Genomic DNA, 12,399 nt, shown 5'->3' with positions numbered 1-12,399 from the left:
ATCAACAAAATACTCATAGCTACCGTCCGAATTGATCAAAACATCATTAACAAATTTACTTTCACTTACCCATTCACCACTATGTTGAAGTAAAATCGGAATCAAAATTGGAACAGTAGTTCCAACATTCACAATCTCCATAGACATTAGTTGAGTTTGTCGATTTTGTATCAATTTCACAATTTAATAACGAAATTTCAAATCTATTAAGCTGATTGTAGCAGCAATTGTGCAAAAACTTTGAATTTCAGCGTGAATTTTTTGCAGCTCTTCTCTGGGTTTAATCTTCAGAAACCCTAAAACAAATTTGACAATATGAATAATTGGACAACTTTTATAGTATTTGGAGGTTGAAGATCTCATACTAAACGCGTGAATTTAGGATACAAAATCAATTAGGAGTGCTTTCCTTTTCGTTTGCGTTGAGCGTATAGTTTCAACTTTTTCGGTTGCTAGCCTTTGTTATTATTTTTAGGTTATGACTTGTAAGGGATTATTTTGTGGCTATCAGGTGATATAAGTTTGGCCCTAGTGACTACAAATGAAGTTTGCTCATAATAACAGTCAATTTGCCTAGGGGAAACATCCCGCTGTGTGAAATGTTTAGTTATATATATGGTTTTGACCTTTATACTACTAAACCGGGGGCCATAAGAAACTTATTTTGTTATTTCGAAAACTGCCATGACTAGCAGAGGGCATTGCTGAACTCCTTAGCAAAGATTAAGGCCCCCTCTGTCCATAAAAATATTTCCTTTTCTTCAAAATTATTTTTTAAAAAATATGTTTGTTTATGAAATTTTGCAAGTTCTTAAAAAAAATTCAAAATGAGTTTTCCAAAAATTAAAAAGTGATTTTGACCGCTTCTTCAAAATTTTCAGAATTTTTTTTTCCCCACTCACAAAACTACAACATTTTCTAAGTAAATACATGTCCAAACATAATTTCAAATTCCAAATACTATTTTTCAATTTAACCCTAAATACTACTTTTTTCAAAAATTCCAATTTTTATGTCCAAACACCTACTAAATTTTGCTGATGAGATCTAGTTTTATGGAGTTCTAAAGTGGTGAGACCTACAATCCAGAACATATTACGCTATAATACGTGCTCCCTCCGTTTCAATTTATGTGAACCTATTTCCTTTTTGGTCCGTGCCAAAAAGAATGACTTTTTTCCTTATTTGGAAATAATTTACCTTTATGCAATGATTTATAGCCACACAAAATATATGTGCCTCATTTTACACCACAAGTTTAAAAGTCTTCTCTCTTTTCTTAAACTCCGTGCCCAGTCAAATGGGTTCACATAAATTGAAACGGAGGGAGTATAATTTAACATCATATATACTTTTGTTCTTCGTCAGAAAGGCACGACCTCCCCTAGTCTTTACTTTTGCTGTTACTTGGACAATGGAAATCGAAAAGGCACTGATTGCAGCACCAGTGGAAGTCCATCACTCACTGCAAGATTAATAGTTGAGTCTCATCGGAAGATTGCGGCCTGAGAGGGGGGGAAGAGATGTTGCATTCGACGACGAAAGAGAACCCCCATCATGACTATGACTATGAATTTCAGCATTCACTATAACATCCATCCAATTTGAGCGCCCACAACAATCCTCCATAGCTCTCTAGCAAAATAACAAGCTGTAAATATATCCGGGAGGTTATTAAGTAAAAGCATATCTAGTCACAGTAGATTACATTTTACAGAATTTAAAAGAATAAAATTAAAAGTTAAGTTTGTACTAAAGTTCTTCTGGTGTCTTTGCAGTCATGGTAGAAAGGGAATTCATATAGCAATTGGATGGCGTAATCTCAAACCAATTCAGATCTGATTTCCACAGCCGATAAAGTTGAGCCATGATCGTCCTATAGTATCTTACTCGCACTATGCTTGCAGAGGCAGACCTACATGGTCACTAGAGGGGTCACCGGAACCCATTAACTTCAAACAAAACCGTGTATATATACTTGTATATACATCAAGGACCCCCTAAATAATTTTGATGTGCCCCCTCAAACACAAAAGTTTGATTGCTGGGCTGGTTTAACATGTTTTATTTTTTTTTCTCTTTGAATTCAAGGTAGTTTAGTTTTCTGTATTTAGAGCTCAATTTGGTTTTCTCTTCTTTTTTTTAATCTTTTCTGAGTTCAAAAATATTTTAGCACTAGTACATTTAGTGAATTTAGTTTAGCTTTGCTCCCTTCAAATCTCTCTCTCAAAAGCCTCAAACCAAGCTTCTCTCCACGATTAGATCTTTAGAGCTTCTATATAAAATAGTCAAAAACGTTTTTGAGAAACGTCTTTCTAGAATTTGAAAAAGGTAACAGAGAGAGAAATAAAAAGATTAAAGAAAATTGGAGAGAAATAAAATATTCCATTAGCAAGAAGCCAATTTATATTCTTTATCATGATAACTAAGTTTATAAGCATCATCATTTTCTTGACTTGTATTAAAATAAGTAATTCAACAAAATTCCCCCCAAAAAGAGCAATAGATTAACGAATATTTAATCTTGATTTTATTTGAGTAAGTTTTTGATATTTTAAAAGATATTTTTGATCACTGACTCATAATCATTAAATTTTCAAGGAGTTAGCACGCTAAATTTTATCGCTAGTAGCTTATATATCTATGTTAAAGACAGTGATGCCCCCGCTCTGCTCAAATCCTGGGTCCGCCTCTGTATGCTTGCACCACATAATCTGTATTCAACACAAAATTTAACTCTTACATTTGTTCTGTTTGAACCATACATACGAAATCATAATCTAAACTTTCCACAACTGCCAATCGCTACCAATAATGAAAGAACCCAGGAAGCATATAAAAATTCCAAAACATGTTACAACAAACATCCTCGGCTTCTAATGATGTCTCAAGGGAATATAAAACTTCTCTAAACATGGATAAGGCTCTAATTTACCCTTAACAAATTAACAAATTAAACAAAGTAAAAGATGCTACTGAACCTATTCAAACATCTAAAATTATTCAGTCCTCGTCATTTTCATTTCCTAGTTACTGGAGAAAAAGAAACAAATTCTAGCTACTAATAGTGATGCCTAATATACTTACAAAGGCAATGGAGGAGCGCAACCCACATGTAGGATTATCCAATTTTCACTTACAGGAGTTTGTACTCAAGCAGATTAACAACCATGGCTATCTACCTTTGCACTATCATTTCAAGCTCCGACTTATCTGAAGATATGGAAAATCTTACTTACCTAAGTAGCTTTGAGAATAACATTGTTTATGTCAACTACTAAAGACCTGTCATGCAATGTTAATCTTATCTGCGAAGTAGAAAAACTTTGCGAAATGTAAACGCATTGGTACAGAGCAGATTGGCACATTAGAAGAGCTTATTGCAGAATAAACACTGCAACAATATCAGCAACCCTATTTCAAACGAGAGATATTGCAATAAAAAGATGATACACACAACAAGAATAAATGACATACAGCAGGAAACACTTCTATTAATAAGCACCAACCTATAAGTTTGAGAAAGAACTCGCAAGTTGTTTAATTTGTGCTTCATCCCCATTCACCCAAGAGGAAATGAGATGATGAGCAATTGCAAAGGGCCCAGGAATAAACATAGGAGCAAGTTCCCCACTTTCCACATTGAAGTCGGAAGACAAGCTCTGTCCTCTTTCTACGCCCTTGCACATTTGGTCCACTTTACCTGCGGCAGTCCTTTGTGCCTTCTTGTATTCCGCAAATGTGAGCGCCTTTTTCACATCTTCTCTACTGTGCCATTTAGCATCTGGATCACAGGTTGATTCACCGTCATAAAAAAGAAAGAAAATGGCCATAATCAAAATATTAGGTGGAATCCACATATTAGAAGTCGAGGGGCCAATGATAAATTCTAGAGACCTACCATCTGAATTCTTTTCCAAGAGGCCCTGTTTTACCACATCCCCCCACCCATCCCACCCCACCCAACCCAAAAAGAAATGAGAAAGAGGGCTCTGTGGGAGAGGAATTTTCCTTCGAACCTTTGAGAAGAAAATCAATCATAATAAAAGATTTTTAAGTTACCTTCTAATTCAACCTTATCCACATTAATATCAAGCGATTTTGCATACGCAAAGAATCCCACCATAAGCTGGCACGGCATGCTGCTAGGTCCAACTGCAAAGGAACCATACAGTTCGTCCATAATCACAAAAGGAAAAGAAAAATGGCATGCAAGAAATATATAAATACACACATACACACAAAAAAAAAAAAAAAAAAAATTCACTAACAACTACTAGTGAGAAAAAGGAAACCTCTAAGGACCCATTTCATGAAGCAACTGATTGGCGCACAATCAGATCAACAATATTTAAAAGGAAAGGAAAGTTGATATGCATCTCCCGTTAACACATGCATCAATATCATCACACCTCCTCTAAGAAAGGGTATGGAAGAGATTAAGCCACTTTATTCATAGAGTGAAGCAGGAACAACTGATGGCAAGATCTTAAAGTGAATACGGCATGTATGGCGAGACCAGCCATTGGCTCGTCGCTGACAGCACCATGCAGAAAAGATTATAAACTAATAGCAACTTTTGTCAATTATAAAAAAAGGGTCCAATAAGACATGAAAATAACAACATTTGTGTATTGAATGTAGAATTTATCATCAGTACTAAATTCATACTCCCTCCGTCCTAGTTTATGTGAAGGTGTTTGACTGGCACGAAGTTTAAGAAATAAAGAAGACTTTTGAAACTTGAGGTCTAAAATAAACCATAGAAAAGTGTGCTAGAAATCATCACATTAAGGGTAAAAAGAGAATTTTAAAGTTGAATTGTTACTAAACATAGAAACGTGTCATTCTTTTTGGGACTAACTAAAAAGAAAAGAGTGTCACATAAATTGGGATGGAGGGAATATATGTTTTGCATTTTCTAAATTTTTCTTAAATTGTGTGATTCACTTCTCTCTTTTCGTTTCAAGCTCCACGGACCAGGTTGCTTTTTCTCTTAAGAATAACTGATTCCAGAATACTTTACATCATAAAAAGCAATGTGTTTAAGATTATATAAAATAAGAAGTGCCAAACAAATGCACGGGAACAGACACCGCACATCTGTTTCCAAGAACATTACCAGGCCATGGCTGAGAACTATGGTACACAACTTGTCCAACTTCAATACCAGTCTCCTCCCATGTTTCTCTTCTCACAGCCTCTTCCAAACTTTCTCCTGGCTAGTAACAAATTGAGAAAGTAATAAACATGTATTCAGAAAAATATTGTGAGTGACGGGATCGAAAATCAATGCCTGCTAATTACCTATTAAAAAGAAAAAAAAGGGGGAAAACAAACCAACCGGAAAAAAAAAAGAGAAACTGAAGTACTATGCAGGAAATTGAAATACTCCCTCAATTCCATATTATATGACAATGTTTCCTTTTTGAGTTGTTCCAACAAATTGACACAATTTCTTTTTTAAGATAAGACATTGTCATTTGTAGACCGCAAGATACTAAGATATTTTGGCTACGATACATATATTTAGCATGTGTCAAAAGTCTTGCCTTTTTTTACTTGAACTCGGTACCCTGTCAAACATCATCATATGAGATGAAATAGAAGAAGTTAATAAAAATTGACCAAGGGCTAAAAATAAATAACTAATATCAGGAATGAGGTTCTAGTGGCTAAAATTTCTTTTTCACCATGGACGACATCCATGGGGATCAAAACTTATGAATGCTACCTTTTACTCAGGAATGAGGTTCTAGTGGCTAAAATTTCTTTTTCACCATGGACAACATCCATGGGGATCAAAACTTATGAATGCTACCTTTTACTAAATTAAGTAATTGCATAAATGAGTAAGACAAACTATGGACAGCTTGAAAATGCATGGCATGCATACTTCTGCTGCTCTAGGCCTTAAAATCAAAAGTACACGACATACCTCCATGAAACCAGCTAGACAACTCCACATGCGAGGTACAAATCTTGACTGCCTACTTAATAGCACTCGGTCATTCTCTTTGTCAATAACTAACATAATGACAACCTGTTGCAAGAGCAAGATGCCAAAAGAAAGTTAGGATTCTCATGTAGCATTTCAATATGTAAGTCCCATAACCTCTTCCAAAAAAACAAAGAAAAACAAGTAAACCAAACAAGAGTGCAATCACAAGCAACATAATTAATCAGAGAGAAGAAAATGATTGACATACTGGATCAACTCGAGGATAAATTTTCTTCTTGCACAACTCATTAGAGCATTGTTTCCGTCTCCCAGCATCAATTAAATTGTTCTTACCTCCACAAAATCCACAAAAATGTGATACCGTATGCCATTCTAGCAATGATCTGGCCTGGTAAAATGCCAAAGCCGAAAAAGTAAAATATAGCATCAGTCAAACATGGTCACCAATTTTTAGCATAAGTATACTAATAACTAACAACTAAAGAAGAATGTTACAGTACTCAATATTTGGATATGCACAGCGCAACAATGTGGCAACTGTAACCCGAATTCATTTGCCATTTATCAGAAGGAAAAAAAACTGATGCTAGATGGTATTATCAGGACTCTTGGACTCGTCACACCATGTCTGCACTGCCTGAAACAACCAACCCTTAGAGCACTCTAAATATGACTTTGGTAAAGAAGCACCTATTTGGCAATAGATTTTGGCTTTATTTTTTCAAAAACAAATTGAAAACATTGTTTGTTTATGAAATATGATCATGTTTTGGGGGAAAAGGTTTCAAAAATTTACAAGCAAAATTTTTCTTCCACTCACAAAACTTGAACTTTTCTTCAAATAAAATGCATGTCCAAACACAACATTAACTTTCAAAAGTTATTTTTCAACACAACTTTAAAAATTCTTTTTTCAAGTTTCAATCAAATCTATGTCCAAATGCTAGCTTAAGATACTAAAGTTCATAGGGATTAGGGGGGTTATCCCAGTATAAAATTTGGGAACAAATTTGTCTAGTGTTTGATTATGGGTATTGGCTAAAACCAGGATAAATTTATGCCAAAATCTTGGGAATATCCATCCCATATAGGAGGTTCGATTATAATCCAGGATAACCTTGTCTTGAACCAAACGACCCCTAAAGTTTGAAATGCACATATACAATGTGACATTAACTGCATAACCAGGTTTGCAGTTCTAGAGAGAGATTACTTAAGATCATTTTAGAAGCCGTTCTAAGCCTAGTTACCACATCTTTTGCGCCTGCAAGAATCGACATATCTAAAGATAGATAAAATGAGCTACCTGAAAAAGATACGTGGCTTTAAAATAACAGCAGGCAGTGGCTAGTTTATGAAACTGCTTTAACTACCTTAATATGCCTAGTTAATTCAGATACCTACTAATCACAATGCAGGCCACTAGAACAGCTGTAGGTTATCCAATTCAACAAGACATGATAAAAGATAGATTTTGTTGAAATTGTAATGAAAAGGCTGAAGTGAAAAGGGAATACATACATGACCAGCAATAGCAAGTTGAGCCATGGCAGAAGCATTTTCCCAATCAGAGGCAACCATGAGAGTTCTGAGCTCAACAAAGCAAAATTGTTTAGCACCCAATTCATTTACCAATCGACTACCACCCTCTGTGACATCAATAGCCCAGTACACAACATAAACATCATCACCCTCACCCTCAGAATCCGAACCCAAGTAAACCAAAGAATCTTCACTCAATTTAACCTCAGAAGAATTCTCCAAGAATGCCTTACAATCGTTAAAACTCAACCAAGCCAAGTTCCAATTAGGCTCAGTTGAATTCTTGAGTGAGCCAGCTAAAGGCCTTCCCTTTCTAAAAGGCAAGATCTTGAAATTAGGGGAAGTGGGTGAAGCGTTATCTGTATGACCTTTTAAAAGAAGGGTTTTAAGGGTGTGAAGAGCAGAGGCTGGTGAAAATGGATCACTTGGTTTAGGGGTTTTTAGCTTAATGGGGTTGCCTGCAAAGGCATGAGTCTTGAACAAATTCATGGACAAGTGTGGGTGACTGTGTAGTAATCTTGGGTTTTTGGAGAGGGAGACAAGTTGGGAAGAATTTGAGAAGGAAAGCCGAAAGATCATTGCTTCAACTACCTATCAATATCATTGGTGTTTCCTCAACAAAGGAAGATTCGGTGGTGAGTCGATGAGGTTGGTGTATGACATCTGTACTTTTGGCTCCTCCTATTGTGTCCCCTGCGCCACCACGTTGTCTTGTACTTCGCCACAATTTCATTTGTACACCTTGGACTCTTTCCCGCTAGGTGCTTTTCTTGTAGTACTATTTATTTTTGGTGCGTACTCATATTGGATTGATTAATTCGAATTTCACATTATTGTATTAATTTTTTAAGCTTAAACTCAAAATTTCTAATTAAAGGTGAAGAAATCTCGATGAATCTTTTATTCGGTATTTGCTGTGAGGCTTTTTTCTTATACTTTCAAAGTATGAGTAATACCTCATTAATTACTTCAAAAACTGTGTATTCTCTTCTTTGTGATTTTTATGTATTTCTCACCTCTCTAACATAGAGTTGCTAAACTAAAACACCCATCACACTTTTAGTTTATTGGGTATTTGTCACGACTCAAAACCTAACCATGATCGTGATGGCGTTTATCGTGTTATAAGACAAACCTATTTCCTAAAATATTACTACTAATTTGATTATTAGAATTTAATAAAATATTTCACATTTAAATTTTTCATAAACTATAACAACTCTAAATATAACATAGAAAAATACGGAAACGAACCCCAAACATCAGAGTGTCACTAAGTCATGAGCGTCTAAAACTATAAACTAAGATATATAAACTGTCTAACTGTCCAAAAGAAGAAATGACAAGAGGAGTAACAAGGTCCTGCGGACACTAACAACTAACTTGCAATCTCCACAGATAGCCAGCCTGAACTCAACGATCGCCGCGCTCTAACTCACCTGGATCTGCACATAAAGTGCAGGGTGTAGTATGATTACAACCACTTCAGTAGTAACAGAAATAACTAAGAAACTGAGCAGTAGTGACGAGCTAAGCAAAACAGTCCAATTATTTATTTTCCATAATTTTAAAAATAACAGGAATAAACAAGTAAATTCCATAACTCAGTAAATGCCACAAAGAAATTTAACAGATAAATGCAGCAACAACAAAAGTAAATGCAACCTCACAACAATGTCACTCCATCACACATCGCTCGTACTCAGCACTCAACACTCAACACTCTGCGCTCACTAGGGGTGTGTACAAACTCCGTAAGGGCTCCCAAAGCCCAAGCGCTAAGCACGGACAACTCATGTGCCATCATATCAATACCCAGATCCGCACGATCAGCTCACGTGCTACGCGGATAGCTCACGCGCTATAGTATTAATATCCTCACAACCAGGCCCTCAGCCTCACTCAATCATGTACCGCACGGACAACTCACGTTCCATCATATCAATACCTCGATCCGCACGGTCAACTCATGTGCGACGCGGACAACTCACGCACTATGGTATCAATACCTGGACCTGCACGGTCAACTCACATGCTATGCGGACAACTCACGCGCTATGGTATTAATATCCTCACAACCAAGCCCTCGGCCTCACTTAGTCATGTACCTCTCCAACCTCACAATGCACCACTAATAAGGGGACACAACCAACATCAAGTATCACAACATATCAGCAAAATAATAGAGACTGAGGTAAACATGTACAATAATTTCTATGACTGAGTACAAATAATGTGAGCATGAATAAAGCCTAAGCATGATCTCTAACATGAAGGTAGACAAGTTCAACAACAAGTAACTACGTAAACACAGATGATGGCCATGAGGCCTCACCGGACGGACCAAGTCTACATCCCTCGAGGTATACACCCACACACCCATCACCTAGCGTGGGTATCACCTCCAAACAGTCACACGATATCAAATTCTCCAGGTTTATACCCTCAAAGCCAGAGTTAAAACTGTTGCATACCTCAACCGCATAAAATCCTACTCCGGGATGCCCTCGTCTCTGGACTCGGTCTCCAAAAGCTCCGAATCTAACCATAATCAGATTAATACCATCATCATATGCTAAAGAATCGAATTCCACAATAAAAACTACAAAATATGCCAAAAATTTGAAATCGGCCAAAATTCGGCCCCCGGGCCCATGTCTCGGAATTAGTCAAAAATGGCAGAATCATAAACCTCGTTCTCTCCCAAGTCTAACCATATAAAATTTATCAAAATCGGACTCCGTTTGGTCCCTCAAATCCTCACTTAAAACTCTCCAAAACTCAAACCCTAACTCCCTCAATTTCACTTTGAAATCATCAATCAAATCCCAAAAACGATGATGGATTCATGTATAACCAAAACCAAGTAGAGAACACTTATCCCAATCCATATTGTGAAAATCGCCTCCAAAAACGCCCAAATTCGAGCTCCCCAGCTCAAAATATGACCAAATGAACAAACCCTTATTTTATAGGAGTATATTTTTTTGCCAGCTATTCTGCCTTGTTTCTCATTCCAAACGATCTCGAAAGTCGTTTTTATGCCTCCAATAGATTTTTGTGAAATTCTAGTCAAGTTAGGCTTTTGAATCACTCAATTTGACCTTATAATGAATGAGATATGTTGGTTTCAATATTTGCAAATAGTGTAGATTTTTAAATACGTCATCAGTGGCAATTTCGTAATTAATCTGAAAAATCTAGCAACCTAATTCTTAGTAAAATAACCATAAAATTCTCATACAATATCCAAATTCGACCTTCTTTTTGCTACGGGTGCGTAATTACGATGTGGATCTAATGCTTCAATCAAAAAAGAAATCGGAGCTCGTTTGTTCAATATGATATCATGTATGCTTGAGAAACGGCATCGAAACATAAGAAAAATGAGCGCAACACAACCCAAACCTATCCGAAACTCACCCGAGGCCCTCGGGACCTCAACCAATAATTCCAACAAGTCATATATCACTACCCAAACATAGTCGAACCTCCGGAACACCCAAAACAACACCAAAATACCAAATCAACCTCGAATTCAAGCCTAAGAACTTCTAAACTTTCAACTTTCGCCAATTAAAGCCTAATTCTACCACGGACCTTCAAATTACATTCTGGACACACTCCTAAGTCTAAAATCACCCAACGAATCTAATCGAATCATAAAAATCCAAATCTGAATTCGTTTACTCATAAGTCAACTTCCGGTTGACTTTTCTAACTTAGGGACTAAGTGATCATTTCACTCCAAAACCACTCCGAACCCAAACTTACCAACTCGATACAACTCAACACAACTGAACAACACATAAATAAGCAAAGATGGGGGAAATGGGGGCTATAACTCTCAGAACGAACGATCGGGTCATTACATCCTCCCCTTTTAAACAAACGTTCATCCTCGAACGTGCCCAAAATTATTCCAAAAGCCATCGCATCGCTGTATCACCTCAAGCAAATCCTTCTCGTCACATTCAAATCATATGAACTCATCTCGCGGTCACATCATACTCATCACATATCCATCCAGCCACCATTTCCACTAATAGGGACACTACCGGACATATAAGTCCACAAGCACGCGCTCACACAATCAACAACTTAGTGCTCAAGCTACAGTCAAACCCGGCCTCAAGTCCTCTAGATTGGCCCAACATCAACACACAGAAATCACCTCTCACACCTCATCCAGGGAATCATAAGCCGTCTTTGCACAATTGCTACCGAGCGCTCATGCGCGCATATGAATGTATGGAAGGAATTCAAAGAGTTACACTTCAAGCTGAATCAATATCGCACGATAATTTCAAGAAGGTGAAGTTTTCCTAAAGGTTCTGCAGCTTCTCGAAGTTAAAAACGTCTCTGTACCGATCCGCAAGACTTTACTAAACCCGCTTATGACTTGTGAGACTATGTAACCTAGGCTCTGATACCAACTTGTTACGACCCAAAACCTAACCATGGTCGTGATGGCGCCTATCGTGTTACAAGCCAAGCCTATTTCCCAAAATATTACTACTAATTTGATTATAAGAATTTAATAAAACATTTCAACATTTAAATTTTTCATAAACTAAATCAACTCTAAATATAATATAGAAAAATACGGAAACGAGCCCCAAACATCGGAGTGTCACTAAGTCATGAGCGTCTAAAACTATAAACTAAGATATATAAACTGTCTAACTATCCAAAAGAAAAAATGACAAGAGGAGTAACAAGGTCATGCGGGCACACGCAGCTACCTTGCAATCTCCACAAATAGTCGGCCTGAACTCAACGATCGCCGCGCTCTAACTCACTTGTATCTGCACATAAAGTACAAGGTGTAATATGAGTATAATCACCTCAATAATAACAGAAATAACTAAGGAACTGAGCAGTAGTGACGAGCT

General features: G+C 36.9%; 1 protein-coding gene across 3 annotated transcripts; it reads right to left on the bottom strand.

Annotated features, from left to right (window-relative positions):
- Positions 1-1,257: 1,257 nt before the first annotated feature.
- Positions 1,258-8,185, bottom strand: LOC104231595 (nudix hydrolase 19, chloroplastic). Of its 3 annotated transcripts, none has more exons than XM_009784609.2 (7): positions 7,484-8,185; positions 6,210-6,350; positions 5,939-6,043; positions 5,123-5,222; positions 4,063-4,155; positions 3,510-3,784; positions 1,258-1,635 (listed from the first exon to the last, which is right to left on the bottom strand). In XM_009784609.2, exons 1-6 carry the CDS (start codon positions 8,081-8,083, stop codon positions 3,510-3,512), a joined length of 1,314 nt encoding a protein of 437 aa, XP_009782911.1. In that variant the 5' UTR covers positions 8,084-8,185; the 3' UTR covers positions 1,258-1,635. The 3 variants fall into 3 exon arrangements, with proteins under 3 accessions (XP_009782911.1, XP_009782912.1, XP_009782910.1); XM_009784610.2 differs by having other exon boundaries at positions 1,629-1,651; XM_009784608.2 differs by lacking the exon at positions 1,258-1,635 and adding an exon at positions 2,366-2,714.
- Positions 8,186-12,399: the final 4,214 nt, after the last annotated feature.

The sequence above is a fragment of the Nicotiana sylvestris genome, chromosome 6 (assembly GCF_000393655.2).
Source record: "Nicotiana sylvestris chromosome 6, ASM39365v2, whole genome shotgun sequence".
Lineage (NCBI taxonomy): Eukaryota > Viridiplantae > Streptophyta > Magnoliopsida > Solanales > Solanaceae > Nicotiana > Nicotiana sylvestris.
The sequence above is the reverse complement of the archived record's forward strand: the minus strand, read 5'-3'. Positions and strand labels throughout refer to the sequence as shown.

Coding starts and splice junctions, on each gene's coding strand:
- LOC104231595 (XM_009784609.2), bottom strand. CDS start 8,083: ATGATCTTTCGGCTTTCCTTCTCAAATTCTTCCCAACTTGTCTCCCTC. Junction 5,223..5,938: donor GTCTAGCTGGTTTCATGGAG/GTATGTCGTGTA, acceptor ATTTGTTACTAG/CCAGGAGAAAGTTTGGAAGA. Junction 3,785..4,062: donor GGATAAGGTTGAATTAGAAG/GTAACTTAAAAA, acceptor CCTGTGATCCAG/ATGCTAAATGGCACAGTAGA.